At 42.1% G+C, this 23,104-nt stretch overlaps 4 protein-coding genes across 7 annotated transcripts; 2 read left to right on the forward strand and 2 right to left on the reverse strand.

Annotated features, from left to right (window-relative positions):
• The first annotated feature begins 65 nt into the window (after positions 1–65).
• On the forward strand, positions 66–14,559 carry LOC135937937 (WD repeat-containing protein 17-like). 2 transcript variants are annotated; one of them, XM_065481295.1, is made up of 18 exons: positions 66–442; positions 968–1,185; positions 5,364–5,560; positions 6,492–6,725; positions 6,827–7,071; positions 7,711–8,236; positions 8,562–8,840; positions 8,993–9,142; positions 9,209–9,336; positions 9,578–9,706; positions 10,197–10,399; positions 10,461–10,561; positions 11,146–11,360; positions 11,527–11,703; positions 11,771–12,005; positions 12,187–12,364; positions 12,425–12,632; positions 14,373–14,559. In XM_065481295.1, exons 1-18 carry the CDS (start codon positions 329–331, stop codon positions 14,487–14,489), a joined length of 3,654 nt encoding a protein of 1,217 aa, XP_065337367.1. In that variant the 5' UTR covers positions 66–328; the 3' UTR covers positions 14,490–14,559. The 2 variants fall into 2 exon arrangements, with proteins under 2 accessions (XP_065337367.1, XP_065337368.1); XM_065481296.1 differs by having other exon boundaries at positions 6,495–6,725.
• Positions 1,184–4,787, reverse strand: LOC135937940 (carbonic anhydrase 2-like). The gene is made up of 7 exons (XM_065481301.1): positions 4,661–4,787; positions 4,507–4,578; positions 3,757–3,924; positions 3,293–3,431; positions 3,016–3,121; positions 2,424–2,648; positions 1,184–1,655 (listed from the first exon to the last, which is right to left on the reverse strand). Exons 1-7 carry the CDS (start codon positions 4,698–4,700, stop codon positions 1,353–1,355), a joined length of 1,053 nt encoding a protein of 350 aa, XP_065337373.1. The 5' UTR covers positions 4,701–4,787; the 3' UTR covers positions 1,184–1,352.
• On the reverse strand, positions 10,239–22,956 carry LOC135937938 (periodic tryptophan protein 2 homolog). Of its 2 annotated transcripts, none has more exons than XM_065481298.1 (20): positions 22,816–22,956; positions 22,632–22,744; positions 22,479–22,573; positions 22,288–22,416; positions 22,114–22,231; positions 21,910–22,062; positions 21,710–21,854; positions 20,966–21,204; positions 20,703–20,910; positions 20,054–20,202; positions 19,854–20,001; positions 19,642–19,798; positions 19,400–19,580; positions 19,158–19,305; positions 18,775–18,943; positions 18,578–18,721; positions 18,447–18,521; positions 18,029–18,254; positions 17,852–17,976; positions 10,239–10,375 (listed from the first exon to the last, which is right to left on the reverse strand). In XM_065481298.1, exons 1-19 carry the CDS (start codon positions 22,831–22,833, stop codon positions 17,856–17,858), a joined length of 2,736 nt encoding a protein of 911 aa, XP_065337370.1. In that variant the 5' UTR covers positions 22,834–22,956; the 3' UTR covers positions 10,239–10,375; positions 17,852–17,855. The 2 variants fall into 2 exon arrangements, with proteins under 2 accessions (XP_065337370.1, XP_065337369.1); XM_065481297.1 differs by having other exon boundaries at positions 10,240–10,378.
• Positions 14,681–17,831, forward strand: alka (alkaliphile). 2 transcript variants are annotated; one of them, XM_065481299.1, is made up of 9 exons: positions 14,681–14,996; positions 15,111–15,184; positions 15,247–15,367; positions 15,424–15,578; positions 15,629–15,784; positions 16,311–16,451; positions 16,508–16,737; positions 16,791–16,964; positions 17,036–17,831. In XM_065481299.1, the coding sequence occupies exons 1-9, from the start codon at positions 14,953–14,955 to the stop codon at positions 17,345–17,347; spliced, it is 1,407 nt and encodes a 468-aa protein (XP_065337371.1). In that variant the 5' UTR covers positions 14,681–14,952; the 3' UTR covers positions 17,348–17,831. The 2 variants fall into 2 exon arrangements, with proteins under 2 accessions (XP_065337371.1, XP_065337372.1); XM_065481300.1 differs by having other exon boundaries at positions 15,268–15,367.
• Positions 22,957–23,104: the final 148 nt, after the last annotated feature.

The following is a 23,104-nucleotide window of genomic DNA, read 5'->3' on the forward strand; positions in this document are numbered from 1 at the left end:
ATTTTTGTATTATACATATCTGTGTTAACCAAAGAAAGGGCTACAGTGTCAGTGATCGTTTTTTCGGGGTCAAACGCATGCGTGGATCGACACGAGGCGCTCGCGTGACTATGTCCACGAGCACAACAAAAAAGGTGCAATACAATGGAGAGCGCGACTCTTGTACACTGTAACACGGACCACGAGTATATGTATAGACCGCCGTCGCCGTGGCGGCTATCGGGGCCGAAAAGTTCGATCTGTTCTCCGCGGGTGGGCGGTCATTAGCGGCAGAGGCTCGTTGCTTTCGCCAGCAGGTGCAAATATTTGAGGCGGCAAGGCACACGCGATGAGGGCCATCTCGTGTCTGGGCGCCGGGACACAGCCGTGGAGTTCCAGCGTCTGCACTGTGCACAAGGACAGTTTCGCCTATGCGTCTACACTCGCCATTTACGTCTATCAGGTGCGTGATGTGGAATATGTAAAATATTGGGGTTAGACACTGGTCTCAGTTTCAAGGAGGACACGCAAAAGATTGCACACGATTCAGATATAATTGATTATTTTAATTTAAACTATATTTCCCTACTAAAGTACACGTGGTTTTTTAGGGGTTTAAAAAATACTTATTTTTTATCTGGTTTAAAAATTTTTAAGATGAAAAAGCACAACATATATATTTATTAGACGTGAAAATTAAATTAAAGATTTTGAGTAAAGTGTCCAAGTTTCCTATTTTTACTTATCTTTTGCCCTGCTTTTAAAATCTATTCCAATCGGCAAAAATAAAACGGAATTCCTATTCGGTAAAAATATATTTATTATTTAAAAGTCGTCTTACCACATAAAACTCGATATGCATATTTTCGCACCCTCTACGAGCCTGCATGCCTAGAATAACTTTCTACATATCACGGACACAACAATATCTGCACATAAAAAAGTCGGTGTACATACACAAAAGAGTAACGGGAAGGTGTGCACGAAGCGTGAGACTGGATGTCGCGAGTGGACGCTGCGGAGCATCCTGACGGAGCCACGCGTCTCGTTGACGGCGCTGTCGTGGCACCCGACGCAAGAGCAGCTGCTGGCTAGCGTCACCTCGGACGACCGCGTGTGCGTGTGGAACGTCGAGCAGCAGAGGATCGTGGCCAGCGTGAGCACCCCTTCACCGCCGCTGCTCGTCGACTGGGTCCCCTTCGAAAGGTAACTTTGAATAACAGGGAGAGAGGGGAAATAAAAATCAAACGTCCTAGCCCCCCGTGTGCACTTTTTGGTAAATCCTGCTTTTCTTTAAAACTGTGCTTGTGTGGAAAATCGTGGTTTGAGATCTGCTCATTTGTGTGTGCTGCGCGGAAGGGTTGTTTCACGCTTCACCCCGACACGATCCGGTACGAGCTGAAGGGTTGGTACAGTTGCTTTTTGGGCAGCCACAGTGGCCGTGGCTTGGCCAGCTTGCGGTCGTCGTCCTCCTCCTCGCTCGACTCCTCGCTGTCCACCTCTTCGCTGCTCTCCTCCGATGATTCCTTCTTCTTCTCATCTATCACTTCCGGCTCCTCCTCTTCCTCCTGTTCCTCCGAAGGGCAGAACACGTAACGCTTGCCGATCGGCTGGAACGGCCGCACGTTCTCCTCTAATTTTCCCTCGTGACCGTACAGCATACGAAAGTGCTCGATCTGGAAATATTTGCAAGGAAAATTTTTAATTTATGATTCAAATTTTATCGGGATTTTATCTTTTCTAATTGTTTTTCAGTCGTATTTAAAAATATCGTTAGATGGATTGCATTTTTAATATCTTGTAGCAATGGAATAAATTATTAAAATGAAATTTTTGCAAAGCAAACGTTAAAATAATATACTATCGTGTCCTCGTAGCACATTAAAACGCGAAAAAAATTAAGTTAGAGCTCTACAGAAAAATGGTGAAAAATCCTTTTCACCCTTGATTGAAATCCTTTCTAAAATTTTGGCAGGTTACCGTTTATGCGAGAAAATTGATTCCAAAGTTAGCATGCTATATAATCGAGTAGAAATTGTCTTATTTATTATTAGGATTTATTTCACCTGAACGGCAATTTAGCTCATAATAATTATTCGCCCATCATTGAGTAAATCAAGACGAGAAAAATCAAAATCAAGTGAAAATAAATTCATTGACAAATCGTTTAGTTTAAAAAAAAGGCCAAAAATAATTTACCTTTCATTTTTCTTCCGCTTATTCAAATTATATAATTGTTTTCGAGATTTTGCATAGATTAATTTTTGTAATTTGGAAATTGTAAATTATTGCTAAAGGTCTATGTCGCTTAAATTAAGCTTGGTTTTGTTTCAAAAGATTATGTCACGACAGAAAAAAAATCAGTGTTGAAAAGTTATGCAACTGGGTGGGCAGTGAGGCGGAGCAAAAAGCCTATACACATTAAAATATAAAAAATGGCTCACCTGACGCCAGCCAATTTCGACCGTGTTCTCCAGCACGATCCAGGTGACGACTTCGTTGCACGGCGGGGTGGTCAGCGAGCCCCAGTAGGTCAGGTACTTGCCGTCCAAGTACTTTTCCAGCCAAGTCATCGCGCCGCTCTCAACCAACGCGTACGAATCGCCGCGGCGAATTCGCCTCAGGCGCCGCACCAATGGACTCAATTCTTCGCTGTCTTCTTTCGTCTCCTGCGAATTAAGCAAAATAGTCTGCTCATTCATATTGGGAGTAAAAATAATTTTAATAAACAAACAAACAAACTATTAAAAATGACCCAATTTTGCAAATTCTGCTAATGCTTTAAACTATAAAATTTTCAATTTTACCATGAATCATAATCTAGAGCATTTTCTTTTTAGAGTACAATATCCTAAATGTTAATATCTGTTTTTTTTTAATTTAAATAGTCAATTACTTCCTTTGGAGAAATAAACTGAATAGAATATTAATAGACGTTTTTTCAAGGTGTTTTCATCCCATTGTGTCCTTTTTATAGGACATGGGACCTAATCTTGCCAAATTGTGGAATATTCGCATGAATAAAATGGAACGTACCGTAAACAAAAGGGAAATTATGGCGAGCCCGTCCCAGTGTTCGGCTGCCTGGCGCAGATCGGCGTATTTGCTGTTGAAATGCACCAGATGCGCTTCCATTGCGTGCCTGCGGAAGAAAGTGCGCCGCCAATTTGCATTAGAAGTTAAAGACACGAAACCGGTCCGCGTGGTTTCTCTTTCATTTATTCATTGCACTCACTCTCGATCGGAAATTTAGAGTGATCTTGCGGTTAACGACCCTCTGCGGGTTTGTTTGTGAGTAAGGCTGTATACTCACTCAAGGTCTTTAATTTGGTGCTCACTGCCCTTTGTAGCGCCGTAACGACCCCAGTGGAAGTGCATCTGCGAAAACGTGAAATTGCTGCCAAGGGGCCCGCCCTGCAGCACTGGTTGCTCGCCCGAAAATTCCACTGAAACTAAGAAGCCAAAACGATCTTACTATTTTTAAAAATGTATTTTGAAAAAATGCATCATCACATGGTTAAATATTTATGATACAGAAACAGTATTTTTCTTAATTTTGTAACAAAATTTAATATACGCTTTAATAATAAGGCAATGATTGCTGCTTTGATCTGGTAAATTAGTATGTACTTCCTCAATAGCTAATTATTGCAAGTGACAGCAACATACACGAAGGTGAACGCGGAACCGGCTTAAAGAGCAATTAAGTTTATGAAAAGCAGCAAATCCATTCGAGAGTTGATTTTTTGACTGATCAAAGTATAGGTGGAGACTTACCCGACTGGAAAGTGTTGTGGATGCGGAAGCCGCCATCCCTCTCGTCCGCGTGCCCGAGAAAGTTGATTTTTGGGAACCGCATTTTGTGGCATTCCTCCTTGTCTAGCTCCACGGGAGACTGTCTGTAGCCATTGCACATTTTGAACTTTTCTCCCCACGTCGCTGGACCTTCATGAATTAATTTGATTTGTCAAAGCTAATCGATAATATCTTCCAAGTTTAAATAGGAATAGCAAAAATGTTGTCAAGTTAGCAAAAGTAAACTCATTATTTTTAAATATTTAAAAACCTGTAACTTAGTTGATACTGAAAATTTCCTAAAATCTGACTCATAATTAGCAGGAATCCCGGTCCCTTAAAAACTTGTCTTTGTAAAATTGTTTTTATAATTTTTGTCAACTTAAAATTCCAGGTATATACACATACAGAGCAAATTTTTCAAATTTCACATTCAACTATAAAATCAAACATACAAAAATTAAGACGGTTTAACAATAACAGAGCCTGAGATGGTTGAAAATTTGTTATCGAGGGGACGAGAGCTCTTTTTAAGAAGTACACGAAAAATAAATTGTTTTTTTCTACAGACCACTATGTACAAAATATTATATTTATTTTACTGATTGATTTTGCAAATAATAAAACATGCAGTTAATTATAAGCTGTTCAGGGTATTTAATTAAGGATGTTTCCCAAGGGCAGTAATTCAAATTTCCTTTCTGATAAAAATTTGAGTAAAATTTTACTCACCATTAAAACCCGTGTATCCATATTCAGAGGCGTCAGGTCGGTCTAATAATTCCTCGATGCACGCACTGGTCACTGAAACGGTTCGATTTGCAATTAGCACTGACACACACACACACACAGACCGTCTCACGAGTAGAAATTCGGATATGCTTACATTTCGCGAGAACGACGATCAGAAAAGTCCTGGCGAGCATGGTGATATCGTCGTCGTCGGACGCGAGCAGCAAAATGCGGTGAATCCGGCTTCTCGAGGCAGCTTACTGGCGCTTTCATTCTGTTACCTCATCGAACAAAACGCGCATCTCTCGCGTTCCCACTCGAGCCGTGTGGCTGGTCCAGGAAGTGGCACAATACCCCATTACGCGTGTTATGCCAAAACAATAGAATCGGGGCGATTTTTGCTTTAAGAAAGAGTTCATTTTTTATTGTTAGCCGGCAAATTTAAAAGAAATTTGAATATTTGATTAGACAAAATGATGTTATAATATCGCAGTTCTCTAGAGCTAAATTTTACTTCTATTTTCATTAAATCGCTTTGAAAAAGTCTGAATCAGCACTAGATTATAATGTTTTTGTGAGCCAAGATGAGGCAAAAAATCAAATAATGTTTTGGATTTTTTAAAGTTTTAGATGGAACGCACTACTTTGCCCTTCCAAAATAATTGATTCACCGTCTTTCCTGAATAACAATATTGTCACAGGTTTTGCTAAATTGTGTCTAGGATTAATATTTTAATTATATATAGCTATAATAATCTTTTACTATTTTATTAAGTAATTCTTCTAGTATAACATTTCTTTTAAAATTTGTTCGAATTAACATAATTCTCTGTTACAATATTGTTGCTGACGGACAGGGATCAGGTGAGCGTGGTGCTGGACGGCGGCAAGACGATCGTCACATGGACGCACGCCGAACAGAACAAGCAACTAGCGCAATGCCGCACGCATTCTGCCTTCTCATCGCGCATCACCTGCGTGCAGTGGCACCCAAAGCAGCCAGGTCACCTCGCCATCGGCCACCACGATGGCACACTCTCCTTCTACACCTCGGGTGAGCGCAAAAAACCGTGCGAAAAAGACGCATTATACAACATCCTAGCTGCTCTCTGTGCCAGTGAGCCAAGGCTGCACCGTGATGAGGCGCCTTTTTTCGGTCGAATTTATTGTTACACGCACGCACACAAGAACGTGATTTCCTCGAGACTAGATTATGCAGATCCGCAAGAGCATCATCATCATTATATAATTCGGGATTCTTTGATATTCTTTCGTAATATTTATTTTGCAATCGTGACATGGATCTTTATTAAAATTCAAAATCAAGTAAGCGAACAAATAGCATCAGTAACTTTATTTAGTTCAAAATAAGAATGTGGGCAGTAAGAAACGAACCTACTCTATTATTTCAAAAGACAAGACTGTGCATTACAAACTCGAGAGGGACATAATGATGCTAGCACCACGATGCGTCATTAGTGACGTTTTTTGCCTGCATTGTTCGCCTCTAACAGTTAAGTTTGACTGCCAGAATTGGCACAAATAAAAGAAATAACATTTAGGACTGATTTGTACATACATTTTTCACTTTTAATACCATCAAAATTTAAGTGCTGAAGTCTATTGTGGCATTTTGGGGGTCCCCTCGTCCCCTGACAAGAAAAAAATTGCGAACCGACAATAAAAACAGTTAAATTGACTTCGTCAGTGCTCTGCCCGGGTATAGAGAATTTTTCCTGTTCACTGGAGGAATTGAAAAATAAAGAAAGGCCAATTTTATACATAAACGGTGGTGTTCTTGGGTATAGCGGCCGCGCGCCGCGCCTTAGGTCTATATGCTTGTTGGGGCAGTGCAGGTCGAGTAATTTCACGACAAAGACATTGATCAAATATGTCAAACATCGGACACTTAATAATATATGAATATTGTGATCTTTGTGAGTATTTTCTCATAATTTGAAAATAATTCATTTTTTTATTTTCAGCAGCCAAGGTTCAGCTTAACTTACATGTGAGCAAGGAGGACGACGGCGAGGTGTGCTCGGTGCAGTGGGACCCTTTGGCCGAGGACTACTTGCTCGTGGTGCACCGCGTGGGTCCGCTGCGCCTGCTCTCCTCTCAAGGTGCCACTGTGCTGGCCACCTTCCGCCATCCTGCTACCTGCAGGGCAAATTGCGTCGCCTGGCTGCCCCAGTGTCCCGGGATGTTCATCTCTGGTGGTGAGTCTCTAATTCAGGGTGATTTGTTCAGGGTCAGAAAATAAATTTAAATTTAGGTCTCGCGTTTTGTATGGACAAAAAATGTCTTGTTGTTGTTGCAGACGATGACAGTGGCGTCATCCGGCTGTGGACCGTCGGCCGCGAGACACCCCTGGAGAACCGCCCGCTGCAGGTGTCCGGGTTACGTTCCCTGGTGCTGCTCTCCACCCCCGACGACGCTGAAGACACGACTTTCGAGGCCGCGACCGCTCCTGTTGCCGCCGGTGCCGTCGTCTGCCTCTTCGCCAACGGTGGGGTCGGCGTTCACGACCTGAAGAGGAACAAGTGGGACTACCTCAAGGAAGCGGTACTTTTATTGTTTTTTATTTGCACACTTCAAGGGCGATAACAGTTCCAGATTTTTAAATTAAATAATTAAAATAAAAATACTTAAAGAGAGACTTATAATAGAACTCAATGGAGGATTTTAAGTTGTGTAAATTTTTTTATTTAAACAGATTTCAATTTAAAAAAATATACCAGACTTACCAAGGCGTAAAGGTTTCATTTTTATATTTTTAAAAATTCAAATGTTAACGAATTTAACAATTTAAAAAGCTTATTAAAATGTGAGGGGCCTTGTTAAATTTTTTATGAAAAAGATGTTAAAAAACATTTTCTTTCACTCTAGAAAATTCCCTAAAAGACCTAGAAGAGACGCCACGCATTAAAACTCAATTAGCACGTAATAGGAAATTGATGGCACTAAAACATTTCTCTAATTTATTTACTTCAAGGCCACTAGAAGTGCTTAAAACAGGGGAAAATTAAAAATATATATTTGAATCGTCATATAAAATTAAAATTACCAATACCATTTATTTTATTAACAAATCCTGCTTTAATTCAATTAATTCAAATTATTCATAAAAATAGCTTCAGAGACCTGCCTCAAAAGTGCTTCAAATAAATTTTGAGGAGCTGATGTATTTTACTCATCACTCAGGGTCATGTGGAGACGGTGTTCTCGTGCGCCTTCCGGCCAGACGACTCGTGCACGCTGGCGAGCGGCTCCTTTGACGGCAGCGTGAAGCTGTGGTCGTGCTCATCGGGGCGCGCGCGCCCCCTTAGCAGCACCCCGGGCCGCGAGTCGATCGTGTACAGCGTGTCGTGGGCGCCGACCCCATCGCCGCTGCTGGCCGCCGCTACCGCCAGGGACGGCGTGCTGCTAGTGGACACGCAGGCGGCCAGGGTGGCCCAGCGCCTGACGCACCACGGCCGCGGCATCAGCGTTTTCTGCGTCGCGTGGTGCGCGGCCGACGCTCGCAGGGTGGCGTCGGCCGGCGGCGACAACTGCTGTGTCATCGTGCAGCACGCCGGGCAGCTCGAGGTGCAGCGGTGTCAGCATCCTGGCTCCGTCTTCGGTTGCGACTGGCAGGGCGCCGACCGCATCGCCACCGCCTGCGATGATGGCATCGTCAGGGTTTTCAGGGTCGCTTGCAAGGACGACCCAGAGCCTCTCGAGCTCAGAGGTAGATAATGCAAACAAATACTAGAACTTATTTGAAATTTATTTTTAAAAGAGAATGAAGAATAGTAAAACTATTTTAAAATCCAACAAAATAATAAATAAACACACCTACACCATCAAGACTTGCTTAAAGTTCGCTTTTTTCTGTAAATATTTTTAAAAGTAAAAATCTGATTTTTTCTATTTTTTTATTTAAATGAAATTGCCGAAACGAAGGCATTGTAAAAATTGCCCTTTTACTCACAAAAATTAAAAATAAATTTAAATGTCCAGAATTGTATGATGCGCGCAGTCTTAAAAAATCGTTGTAAATAAATCCTCCTCAGGTCACACGGCTAAGGTCTTCAACGTCAAGTGGTGTCCGGCCCTGAAGAATGTGCTTTGCAGCGGCTCGGACGACTGCTCCATCCGAGTGTGGGACACCGAGCAGGGCTCGTGCGTGCGCACCCTGCTGGGCCACAAGGGGAACGTGCGGGGCATCGCGTGGAACCACGCCTTTCCGCACCTCATCATCTCCGGCTCGTGGGACTTCAGCATCAGGGTGTGGGACGTCCGCACCGCCGAGTGCGTCGCCGTCGAGAATGAACATGGAGCTGACGTTTACGGTGACTCAAATAATTTTAATTATTTAGCCACTATATATATTAAAAAATTTCAAATTTAATGGTATAATCCTCAAAAGGAAGCCCGGTTTTTTTAACTGATAAAATTCTTATTCACGAGGAATAGCCCGTAAAAATGTATTGTAACGCCGCAGGCATCAGCGTTTGCCCTTCGCGACCGCTGCTGGTAGCGTCCACCTCCAGAGACTCAACTGTCCGGCTGTGGAACTTGGCTCCACTCATTCCTGTGATAACCATGGCGCCATTGGTGCCGAAAAATGCCTTAGATGTTCTGTTCACCGACGGTGCGTGCATTTCTCAAATTGAATCGTAAAACTAAAAACGCTTTAAATTCGCTTGAAAAATTGTAGAATTCTGTTTGGACGAAGATTGGGTGGTGCGAATCCACGGAGAGATAGCTGAAAAGATGGACGAAATGTTGTCTAGCACCCAGCTGGATCAGATGCGTAAATTTCTGGCCGTTTCCGACTTGCTTCATGTAAATATCAAATAGGTGTTTTTTAGAAATCCCGTGGCTTATATATATATTTCAGATAAAAAACTGGAAAATTCTACCTATGGGAAAATCCCAATAAGCATACATTTGGACAAAATTAATGCAAATATAATTAAGCTCAAATTCCGATTTTTTCATCTCAATTATATATAAAAATATGTCACATGATTTGATGCAAATTCTGAAAAATGCTCCATTAGAAAAGACTAAAACCCCTTTCCAGGGCGACCCTTGCGTCAGCAACCTGTGGGACCTGGTGATGGTGCTGCGCGGCACGAAGGAGATGTCCCAGCTGTCAAAGCAGTACACACGTGGCGTGGTGCACGCCTCGCACGTGGCCACCTGTCGCTTGGTGAGTGACTGCGATCACGTTCTCCAATTACATTCACCACGGCTCGATTTTAATTAAAAGCCAGCGTGCTTCTCTTTTCACTCACTGGCTTCTCTGTTTAACGTCGAAAGCGATAGAATTATTTGGTTTTCTTGACGCACTTTCTGCAGAGGCTGCTTCACAATCAGAATAGACCTGATTTCGTATTGCAAATATACACGTGTAAGAACGGATAGCTGAATGCCCAAGCTGAAGGCCAAAAGGCGGAATTTGAGCTGACTCACTCGACTCTTCAGTCCCTCTATTGTCATTTTCCATTGTGGAAATTCAATTCGCACATTCATTCAGGACCAAAACTTGAGGCAAAAAAGCGGAGGAATATATTCAATGGCAATGACGAATTTGTGACAGCAAATAGATTTTTTATTTCAGTTACATATTGGATTTGTTAAAAATAAAATTTTCCGAAAATTTATTATTTTAAAAATATTTGTTCCGGGAATGCATTCAGGCCGACGCAACTCAGGACGAGCTGAAGGCCAAAGGTCAAGGCCAAAAGGCGGAGGCGGAGCTGCGGAAGGCAGCTGACGGCTTCCTGAGGGCCGGAGCCCTAAGACGCTACTGCGAGGTGATGGTGCGCCTCGGCGAGTGGGACAAGGCCCTCGGAGTCGCGCCCGGCGTCTCTCTCGACTACTGGAAGCAGATAAATCAGAAGTAATAAGGGACAGTATTTTAAAAAATAGGGTGTGAGATATTATTTTATGAATCGATTCAGGCGCATCAACGAACTCTACGCGCGAGAGTCGGAACTGGTTTTGCCCCACGCGTTGGCCCACGGTGACCTTCAGGGGTTGGTCACCTTTTACGCTAACAGAGGTATTTCCAGCGATTGCTTTATTTTTCATCATTTCCACTATCTTTTTTAACTCTAGAGATGAGTAAATATAAATTAAAAAATTGGTTATCGATAATTTAGATAAATTACAAGAAAAATTTGTATTTCAGATTTTCATGTGCCCCATGGTAGAGAACAATAAATAGGTTACAATTTAAAAACACAGGTCTCTATGAAAAAGCAAAAAGAATTAATTTTTATTACTCGAAGCGTCACACAGATTCATTTAACGTGAATAAACGTTAAAATATTTTTGGTAGCATAACTATAAGAATTTCAGGGCTTTTCCCTGACATTTAAACACACAAAATAATATGTAAATTACTTTGAGAGTGCCATCAAAAATTAAAAAGAACTAAATTTTTGCCCTTCTTTTCGACCGAATAAAAATTTTAAAATCCATCTTTTCAGTCATATTTGCCCGGTTTTCTAAAATTATTTTTCATTGCCGCTATATAGCTAATAATAATTAAACTGACAAAATTCAGGTCCTGTGCAAAAGGTGTAAATTGGCTTTATGCAAACAGTGAACGTAATTTTTAGTGCGCAATTTTCGCCTTCTCAGGGCAGCTAGAGGAGTCACTGGCGCTGGCGTGTCTCTCGGGGCTGAAAGCAGAGGCTGGCAGCGAGGCTGCGGCGGATCGGCCAGGCGACGACGGCTCCTTTTGCAGCGGCAGCCCGCTAATGAGCACAACAGCGCGCGCCGTGGCCGAGAGCATGCTGAGGAAGGGCCAGCCGATTAAGGCCGCGTGCACGCTGCTCGCCGTCGACGATGACCACGTAACAATTTCTTGCCGCCGTCATTCTTGTTTATCTTATTAAAATTTCGCACAAAAAGAACATATCGGTACACGTCCTCAGCGCCACTTTTCATTCAGCTGCTGCTCTCGGTTTTTGACCCTCACGAAATTTACCTAGGGATGAAGATTTTTTTTGTTATTTCAAGGGCGCCCTTCAAATGCTGATGAGAGGCAACGAGCTGGAGCTGCTGGTCACCGTGGGCCGAGCCCTGGGTAAAACAAATGACTGCCACGTTGACAGGGCACTCGCCCTTCTCGCTATCAGGGCTCGTCGCCTCAAAGAGTGGAAGTTGGCCATTGATTTACTCTCGGAAATCAAAGATGTAAGGCGCCGCCACGGGACTTCTTTGGCCAACTAAAATTTTATTTATTTGCCTGGTTCTCACAAAGGTGGAGGTCCGCAAACACGGAACTCTGCGACTTCTAGTCAACTTTCCGGGTTCGAGCACCGTGCGGGAGCAGCTGCTGAAGGAGGCCGGCCTGCCCGACACGGAAAGGTGCGCTCAACTGGCGCACGAGCTCAAGATTTTCGACGAGGTTGACAGGGTCTACGAAGCAGTGCAACTTCTTATGGCCGTGGGGGAGTTTGAAGAGGCCGTTGACCTCGGCTGCAGGATAGTTCCAGGTTCGTCAAATGTCTCCTCCAATGCTCATGCGCACGAAAGATTTAAAGAAATTTAAAGAACGTCTATTAATTGCGCATGGCTCTATGGAACATGCGCATTTAAACCTACGCAAACGTTAGAACTTCTTTCAAGCCAATTTACTAAAAACTGTGTTGATTTTTAATTAATTCCTCAAAAAAGAAATTCTGCAACCGCACCGCAAGTGGAATCTAGAGAAAGCGCTGAAGATCATGGAGCTGGTGCATGAGACGGGCATCGTCAGCGACAAAATCCGGCTGCTGTCCGCCTATCTGGGCACCCTGATTGCCATTCGAAGGGGCTACCACAGCATCGTGCCCGCCCTGATCGAGAACGCCGTGTAGGATAACCCAGAAGATATTATCTGTTTCCTCACGTCAAGAGCTGCTAACTGTTTCAGGATGGAGTTGCGTAGGAGCGGAGACGGGAGCTGTGGACTGCAGGAGGCGCAGCTGCACGCCCTCACCGGGCTCGACACAGGAATGCTCGGCAGACTCAAGGAGGCGCCAAGCGCCGACCCTGACCGCGGCAATGTGCACGTCACCGGCAGCGCCCTGCCGTCCAACTCGGGCACCAAGAGGTGCATCCTGATTGGGGCTCCCATAAGGGTAAGTTTTTCTACTTTAAATGTTAGCACAGAAACACTTGGGATAAAATATGAGAGCAAATCCCACGTGAGATTAAGAAGCGGCTTAGATGGATTTTTAGACGTAACATATTTAAGCTGAAACCAAAATAAATGTTCGCGGTGGTACTAAGTGAGAGGTAATGGGAGTTGAAGTCAGAGGCCGAAAAAAGTGAGCGGTTGCCTTACTATTATCAAGTATTTAATTTAACTTAAGAATATAACGTCGATTCCAAAAAATTGGTATGCATACTGAAAAGATTGACTGCAACTTTTGTGCAAATTAAGATATATCAATGTAGCTTTTTCACTTTCCATCTTAACATTTGATCGTGAACAGCTAAAAAAGTTGTAGGTCAAAGGTCAAGTTGACCTTCCTCGCTCATTTTACGAAATTCCGATTTGTTGAGTTCCTATATGAACAAAAATGAATATGGTTTATGCTTTTATAGCTAACTTTGAACTGACGATATTAACAGTTAAAGAGTACACTCAATTTTCCCAAGGATCTACTATGAATTTTGTGATATTTAACTTAACTACCTTAAAAATTCCTACCATAATGCGGACAAACCTTTCACTGAACGTGCGATTTCATTCTTACTTTGACATTAAATATTTTAATTTCCATTTTATTAAACTTGCACTTAAACCAGATAATTCAAAACCATATTGTGATACTATTTTGTGTCACGGCAAAGGTCAATATCTCGACCCTAACCGCCTCAACGTGAGTAATGTTTTCTTTGTCTTCATAAATTGAGAAATTTCCTGTTAATAAAGTAACAAATAAAAACGTGGAGCACCTGTGGTGTTTAATTAACGCTTGATTTTAATTGGAAGCCATAAAACATTGATCCCTTCCAACCAACTACTTTAGCTCAGTCAATTTCCGCTGGTAGGGGTGTCTGACGAGCAATCGCTTTTAGGGAAAGTCGCATGTAAAATGAATTACTTTTTCCGTCACGTGAAACTAAATTAAAAGCCGGATTGGACGTCGTGAAGGACGGAAAGTCTTTTCAAAGTTAAATATCTTCACTGAATTTGTTTGTTATTTTCTTAACTTTGTTTTTTTCTGCCTGGGGAAAAATGACAAACGACCTCGGGCAATGTCAGCAGCCGAACCGGAGGGAGGCTGGTGTCTCATTACGCTCGCTAACGAGGCGTGTTTCAGAACGATCAAATGACCACACTCCCTTTAATCTGCAATCTGACGTCCGTCCAATCTGTAGCATGTGATTTGAACTCATCAGCCAGTTTCTTCTTCGCGTTTTCTTGGAAAAGAATTAGGCCCAGCTTTCGGTAAAATTAGGAACGGAAAGTAAGGAAATTTGAATAGGAAATCAGAACGCGCTGTAACGGCAGAGCGGAAAGTGCCAAACGCGCTCTCAATAAATCGGAAATGTATATTTGACATTTTTTTCTTATTGTAATTGAGATTGTAATAATATAATTTTTCGTTTATTTCATAGTTAAGTTCCCGGTCCTCCGGTCCTCGGACAGGGATAAAAAGAGCAAAAAAATGCATAGGATTTTAGGGGCGAAGTTGCCTCGCTGATTCATTACAAAATACTTGGCTTGAAATATGAAAATTATAATATCAAACGTGTACCGCAAGAAAATTAACTCTGAGGGAAGCATAAAAAATATGTAAAAATTGTCAAATTATGTAGATTTAATTTTGAACTATAATTTCAAAATTAATGAAATTTTGATATTTTAGGGACCGATTTTGAGACTGGACAACAGTGAATCCTCGTTGGTGAGCCTGAGCGATGCTATTATGTGGGCCAAATGTGGCGCAATGTCACCCCTAGGCACAGTTATCAACCCCTTCTAAGGGGCGCAAACGAATCAAAAGCTTCGAAGCTTCGACAATAATAAGAATTAATAAAAGAACTGTACATGAAGTTATACGATGGTGTCATTTTAATCAGATTCCCGCTGTTACATTGATCCAATTGTGCGAGCTCTACTTTAGGCTAAATTTATTTGTCACTTATAACCCCATCGTCAGGGTGACACGCTCAGCTCAACATTACTTTGCTCATTTTTTTGGCGTTCAAATTGTCGAAATCTTGCAGGCATAATTTACTAAAATTGCAAAGACTAAAAAGCAAAAACGAGAGGAGACTTTAACTGGTGCGACGCAAGCGCTATTCACAGGCCAGAGGGGTGGATAGGGGTGCGAGGCTCGGGGCGAGGGAGTCGTCTTGGTCAGTGGAAGTGCACCCGCTCGGGGCTTCGGATCAGCCAACAGCTTCTCCGACGATAATGCATCATGAGTCGACCTCCTAAGCGGAATGACAGCGACGGGGCTGCTCTTCTTCGCACTTGTCATCGCGTGGTGAGTCGACAAAATATTGAGGAACATCAAAAATCCAAATTTGGCCAATTTTTCATGGTGCATATTTTCGATGACAACTCAACTTTTCCCCTCACTGTGTTTGCAATATTGAAGCTGGCATACCGTCGAGTGCGAGAAGAATTACACCATCAAGCCGAGAATGGTGCTGCCCGACAATTACGTCAAAGGTTGGTTTGCTTTTATTCATCGTCGGGAAAATCTTAGGAATAAGGGTTTGTGCAAACTCTAGTTAAACTTGGGCTGCCTGCAGAGACGCGGCCGCCTTCGCAAAATAGGGAGCCGGTGATCATCGAGTTCAGCATATACGTGGTCGACATCAACTCGATCAACGTCGAGGACATGGATTTTCGGTAATTCTTGGATTATTAACATGGAAACATTTCAGTCATTTTGCCATTGCTGACAGCGTGGACCTGTTCGTGAGGCAACGCTGGGTGGAGCCGCGGCTTGAGATGCCTGAGGACATCTTTGAAGAGGGCGATGACTTTGTCACGCTGCCCGCCAATTTTTTTGACAACCTTTGGCACCCTGATCCTTATATCCTCAACGCCAAGGCCTCAGGCAGATATAATATTTTGAAACAAACAAAACTTTCATATTTCACATTGCAGAGATCGCAACCCTGACGCACAAGTTCTCCAGCGTGACCCTATATCGTAATAAGACAATTCGGTACGCTGCCAGGATGCATGCCATCGTTGCCTGTCAAATGGAGTTCCAGCTCTACCCGATGGACATCCAAGTGTGTCCAATGGCCATTGAGAGCTGTGAGTGTATTTGACCAACTGGCTCCAACACTTTTCACTGAAGATTTTTTAGTCAATTTTGCTTTCTGTCTAAATTTGAATCATGGACAAGATTGGACATGTTATTTATCATAGCCAATTAACCTTGTGGCTCGTATTATTAAGGCGACGATGTGACACATTTGAGCATTTCGTGGCTGCTCAAAGTCAGAGATGGCTAAAATATGGTTAGTTTAGTGACTCGAAATGCTCAAATAGCTCAACGGGTTCGGATGCGCACCAGCGCCGACTAGCCACTTGCTGGTTTTCGCACCTTTCCGGCGGACACACGTCTAGCGTTTTAAAAGACCTCGGTGCGAGGAGGCAAAAAGACAGCCCCATTTTATCCACTTGGCAGTGTTATGGAGACTGGGTTAGTTCATGAGCAGAAGTTGCAAAAATATACGACTGTACCTTAAAAAAAATATATAATCTCAAAAGAGATTTTTAGAGACGCAAAATCCAGTCCAGTGATATAATTGGATAATTTTAATTCAAACCCGTTTAGTTTCCTATACAAACCAGAAGCTGCGACTCGTGTGGGGCCAGGATGGCGTAACCGTGAACCCAGAGTTAAAGTTGCTGCAGTACAACGTGGGCCAGCCGCTGCAGCTGGAGGAGAGCAACGGCTTCATGCTTGAGAAGGAGGGTGAGGGGTTTGATTGATTTAAAGCAAGGTCGACCAACGCACTTGCTTACGCACAGGAAACTACTCGCGGCTGGTGGCCTACTTTCGGTTCGAGCGGCAAATCGGCCACCATCTGATCCAGACGTTCGCGCCCTCGGCCCTGGTGGTTATGCTCTCCTGGTTCAGCTTCTGGCTCGGCCTGGACGCGATTCCGGGCAGAGTGACCCTTCTAGTGACCTCCATGCTGACTCTGGTCACAATGTTCACCGGCCTTAAGTCCGACATCCCACCGGTAGCCTATGTGAAGGTATGAAACACAAATCTGAGGAATCGCACCCTGCAGCGACTGACTGTGGACAGGCCTTGGACCTGTGGATGGCCGGCTGCATGGTTTTCGTGTTTGCCGCCCTTGGCGAGTTCGTCGTGGTCAAGGTGCTAGACGTGCACTATACGGAGCAAAAGACGGCGCAGAGGATCAACCACCAAACCGAGTCCAAACCAAACACCAGGTCCATCGCCAGAATATTTCCCTTGGTAATTTCTAAATTTTCCAATTCCATAAATAATTAAGCTTTGCAAAAGATTAAATTTTACGATCCTCGTAGAACTTAAACCGAGCGAAGGCAACGGAGCGAGTGTCCGGTGAGAAAATTCAGGCAAAGTCCGCATGGGACGTGGAGGCGGGCGTGCGGTGCCGCAAACTGGTGATCGTTCACGGCACTGAGACCGATAGCGCGACCAAAACGGAGCAGCCCTCGTGGTGGTCACTGCCGCCGCTCGCCTGGACCGACCCTGAGACAGGCGAGGAGAAGATTCTGTGGCGCGAGATTGACAGAGTGTCTAGACTCGTCTTCCCCTTTTTCTTTCTACTCTTTGTCCTCACCTATTGGCCCATTTTATTGCTGAAGAAGGCCTGAGCCCCTTTATTTCCAGAAATCGGACCGTTCAATTTAATTTAGTGTGGAAGAGGAGCAAAAGAATTAATAATTTACTTCCTATGCCTTAAGTTAAACGGAGAAGACGTAATAAAAATTTAGAGGCAAAAACATTTCATAGCATAGCTAAAAATAACAACTGTTGAAGCCCTGCTAAATATGTATTATTATCTAATTTAAAACAAAATATTTCCCTTAAAACTCTTATTGAGATTGTTAGGTAATGTGGGACGACTGGAATTAATTCATGCATCCACTGGAGGGAACAAGATTTTTTAATTTTTTCCCATTTGAGGTAAAAGATACTTCTAGAGTTTTGATCTGAGATTCGATTGTTGGCATTCATCTGTGACTTACAAGTGAATCGCGTAATTTTGCTCTCGTTTAGTCTAAACATATGTATACTTCAACCGATTGGTACAAAACGCAAAAGGATTGGGCAAATAAAATTTCCATTGATTTAGTACAAAAATAACTGTTATTTACCTTCTCAATCATCAACACACATGACTTCTTCAGTGTCGTCAGTGGCTTGCTGCGCCTCAAGCTTCGTCTGCCGCATTTTGGCTTGCCTCAGGACGTACTCCAATGTGTATTTGTTGAAATCACACCTGAAAAATGGGCAGTGAGAAATTCAAATAGGCGGATGGGACAAAAACTTACAGCTTGCTGAGATCGTCGTGGCGCCTGTTGACGCTCTTCTCCAGGGTGAGCAGCAGAGGCATAGATTCGGCGCTAGTCTGCCTGAGGTGCTGCCCATGAGAGGTCAGCAGATGCTCTACCCACAACAGGTAGTACTCAATGTGTCGTGTGCTCTCCAGAGCTAGCCCGACAAACTGCAGCACACGCTCAGCATACATCACTGGCATCGTCCTTGCTGTCAATTCAACTGGAATAATCAAAACAAACATTTCAAAATAAGTTTGTATGCATATGGATTAAATTTACCAAATATAACGAGAATGCTGAATCGGAATTAATTTTCTTACTGACTACACTTTGATCTTTGCAAAGCACTTAGTTTTGACAGATTATAATCATCACTGTAGCATCATTTGAATATTAGAATATGACTACTTACTATCTTGGTGGGGAACAGACTCAAGCACTTCTTGAAGCAAAGGCTTCTCGTTCAGTTTAATGGCCATCATCAACGCTATTGTATAAAAAGGATTTTAATGCATATAACGTGGACAAAGTTGAGAGACTCACCCTTTGACCACTCTTTGGACCTTACAGTTTTCTTTACTGAATCAGGAGTGATGCTTTCGTCAAGGAAGAAAGGATCAAACATCATCCCTAGATCCAATGAGTACACAATGAGTCCTTCTGTCGAAGCTGCTGCCCATGCAGTGCCTGCAATCATATTTCATTTTAGGCGGGGTTACAGACGTAGAGATTATTTTTACCAGTTGGCGAGAAATGAATTCCATAAACCCTGACTTCTGGTTTGAAACTCCTGGCTGCCATGTCGCCCTTTTTCACTCCAGGCAGTTTGATTGATACATCGCCTTCCTCACGCTTCTCAACCAATGCCAGATTTCCATACTCGCTCATATTACGCCTGCTAATAAAGTCCTGGAAAGAGAAGATTTCTATAATTATTTTTTGATGTAATACTTATAACTAGGTTGATTTTAGAGCCAATTTTCTCAGATATTTAACCGGCCGCCTAGGTAAATTTTGGCTTTCCCAATTTTCAGTACTGATCTACTTTAACTGGCAATTGCATGTAAAAAAAGCGATTGTCAAAATATTAAAGTTGAAATTTAATAGCTAAAAAGCTACTTACATCAACTCCATCCAAGGATCTGTTCTGCGTGATTTCAAACTTGGACATCAAGAGAGCTTCTCTAACGTGATAAATACAGACGTTCTTAGACTGGCCCCCAGCTAAAATACACTCTCCATCTGCAGTGTAGCATAGGGAAGTAAATGATCTGTAAATTAAATAGATTACAAATTTAAAATCACAAAAAGCCACTTCAATTTTGTCTAAAACTTTGCACCAAGTTAAAATATTCCATTACTCACTTTCCCTTCAGATTCTGCTTGGCGGTGATCAAGTCTGTGTCAGATCTTCCAGCTCCCAGATCTTTCCTGCCGTCAATGTAGCCAGTTTGGTTTGCAAATTTAGTTTCGAAAAACGAAATCTGGCCATCTAACGTGGCCACTGCCAGCTGCTCCCCGTCTGGCCTATAAGCCACGCACACAACTGAAATGATCAGAGGTAAACAGTTAACAAGACACGCATATTTAAAGTATGAAGTATTAACCTGAAGATTGCATTTCAATGGTTTCATGGTCGCTGCCGGTTTCAATGGTATTCCAAATTTTGATTGTCTTATCCCAGCTGACCGAGGCTAGTGTTGTGCCAGAAACTGAGGGGGAGAACGAAATACTGACCACTGGACCCTCATGTCCACATAAAACCTGTAATCAAATCACTTATCAATAAGTTTGCTATGAATGTGAGGCCTTTTCTCACTTCTAGCAGTCTGTGGTTCCTCATGGACCAGAGGTAGATTTCGAAAGTGTCCTGGCCTCCTGCCGCCGCGAATTCAGCAGTATTGTCCATGGCGACACAACTGAACTGGGCAGGGCGAGGTGACGTGTATGTGCGGTAGTTTCGATACCTGTAAAAAATAATGTGAATAAAATAAAGCAGATTTAGAGTGAAATTCAAACCTGATCATGTCAAACAGTCTCACTGTTCCATCCAAAGACGCAGAAATAACCGACTTTCGGTTTTTGCTGAACTGGACTCCAGTAACAGCAGATGTGTGCTCATTAAAGGTGACCACGCAGAAGCCAGTCAAAGTGTTCCAAATTTTAACCTGAGAAAATTTTAGAACATCAATTTGCCATTTCTGTAGTATTAAAATAATTCCAAGAACGCATGGCTGTCCTATAACTGCAAATCATTGGGTCACATTCTTCCTCTAGACATTATTTATTCCATTATGCTGAATTGAGTCTTTTCAAAGTTTTATTTAGGACAATCTCACAGGTTTGGACAATTTGACAGTGCATTTTTTGTTCATTATAAAACGTTGTATTGATTGATTGGCATGTTACGAAATTGACACGTAAATTATTCAAACAGAAGAGTAATTTATTTTCAATCAATCAATACAACGCTATAATTAAAAGTTTAAAAATCAAAGCAACCTATCGATTTGTTAGAGAAATGAAAAATATAATTTGATTTAAAATAATAGAGGGTATTTTTTATTTTTCATTAAAATTCCTTATTATCAGATAACTTTGATATAGATTAAGAAAATATTATGTTAAATTTTAAGAAAAATAACTGTGAGCCTGCACTATTTATTACCTTTCCGTCTCCTCCGCCAGTGACAATGAACTGCCCATCAGGCGAGTAATCTAGGCAGTACATGTTATTGTAGTGACCCTGTTGCTTCATCACATAGGTCTCACTCTGCCATTCCCAAACGACCAGTTGACCCAGCTTAGAGCAGCCTAGCGCAATCCAGTCGCCAGTGTTGTTTATGGCCAAAGAATTGATGTTTTGCTCTGAGATGCTATACAGAAATAAAAAAAAAACAAATAAGAAATATCCAAATAAAAAAGACATACCTCAGAGAGTGAATCAAATTCACGTCAGGCATTTCGTGTAGGAAGAACGCGCCATTTGAGAAGCCGGTGACCAGCATATGCGTGGATTTGTGGTAGGCAGCGCTGATCAAGGTCGCCTTGGGGTTGTCCTTGATCAGCTCCTTCAAGTAGTGTCTTGAGGCTCTCTTGTAGCTAAGGATCGTAGCCACCTCCTCCTCCTCCATGGAAATTTCCTTCTCTCGCCTCTTGTCAGCTTTTTCCTACACAAATTTAATTTGTTCTCCATTAGGTTTAATTCAAAACGAATTTTAATGAAAAAAAAAATGAGAATAAAAGCGGCCAAAAATAAATCAATTGAACATTATTTTTGGTTGGATTGCTTATGAATTTAAGGAATCAACTTATTTCTTAATGGAAGAATTAGCTGTCAACAGTCATTTTAACGATTAAGAGAATCATTTCTGATTGAGTTTTGAAAAAATTGATATAATATTTTATTTAAAAACGCATAAGAAAAAACCAAGGGGACCTTCTTACTTAAGGGTCAGCTAAAATGCTAAGAAACGCCACAAGGCGCATTGTTTAGCTGCGCTAAAGTCTGTACCAATCTGTATTCTATTATGTTGGATGAAATAAGTTATTTTTGTTTATGATGGTACTTAAATTTCTTTCCATTTCTTTTACTTGGAAAAACTTTCAACTAGAAACATTTTGGGAATTAATCAAGCCATTTATTAATCGATATCACAAATTTGCGACTCTCACCTGATCCTCAGTAGACTCTGCTCTGCTATCATCAACATCATCGGGCTTCTCGTCATCATCGTCAGTCTTGGCAACTTCCTCAGGAACCCATAGCTTGAGGTCAGCCAGCTCAATGTTGCACTCCCAGACGGTCAAATGGCCGTTTCTGAACAAGTCTCGATGCGTTAAGAAGTCAAAAATTATTTGAAAACTAATCATACCTTCCAATGGTCGTGATGTCCAGAGAATTTTCCTCAAAGAAACAGGCAATGATGGCGTCTCTGTGACTGCCAAGAGACTGAATTCCGAAATTGGCAAAGCGATTGATGCCGTAGATTCTGGTAATCATGTCCTTTGAACCAATTGCAATAACCCTACAAATTTATCATTAAAAGTCAGATCTGACTAATTTTTAAATGAATTACTTTGAGTCAGAGGACCAGTCAATGCAGGATGTGTCATCATAGGCGCCTCTCATGCACTTCACGAGCTCAAAGGGATTTAGTTCTCCCACAGAGTAGCCCGGAGCCTTGTAAACAAACACTGGAATACGCAGATCTTGTTAATTTCAAGTTATTTTAAGTCACTGAATCACGCACCTAGGCTTTCTTTGCAAATAGCAAAATATTTTCCATCAGGACTGAATTTCACTCTGGAAACTTTTCTCTTGAAGTGATATGTGTGCAAAATTGTCTGGGTGACCATGCTGATGTAGAAGGCTTTTCCAGCTAAAAAATTATTTAAATTACGTTCAGCACACAACACTGCTGATTAAAATCATGAGATCTACCCTCGTCGATGGCAAGCAGAAACCTTCCATTTGGAGAGAGATCGAGAGCTGTGTAATTGAACCGGCTTTCAACTGGCAATGTTGCAGATTTGTTGCTGAAATATTTGAGATCATTTTATTGAAATTATTAAAATGGGTTGTACTTTATTTTACTTTTTCAAGTCGAAAATAGAAATCTTGTTTCCGACGGGGCTAATAACGGAGTTTCCATCAGGCGAAAATAACAAATCGCCTTTTTTAAAAACAGTGCCGAGCAAGTTCGAAAACTGAAATAAGAACATATACATGCATAAGGAATACAAATCTACGATAACACGTTTTCCATATTAAATAATACCTGGTAAGAAAACTTCATTTTTACTATTAACAGAGAAGACAAAAACAATTCATCAGTTCAAAAACATGCTTGTTCGATAACACCGCTAACACATGGTCTTGAAATTCGTGTCTTGCGCTCTGCGATGCTCAATTATTTATTATAGACTCGCTTCGCTTACACAATTGCTCGATTTCCATTGGTCATGGGGGTTGCCAGCTGGCTAGCGAGCCTCGTCCTCTTGACAGCTCGACTGGGTGGACAGCAAGACGGCTTCCTATTGGCTGGAGATACACCTCCACTAGTAGCT

Source organism: Cloeon dipterum, chromosome 2, assembly GCF_949628265.1.
Source record: "Cloeon dipterum chromosome 2, ieCloDipt1.1, whole genome shotgun sequence".
In the NCBI taxonomy this organism is placed as follows: Eukaryota; Metazoa; Arthropoda; class Insecta; order Ephemeroptera; family Baetidae; genus Cloeon; species Cloeon dipterum.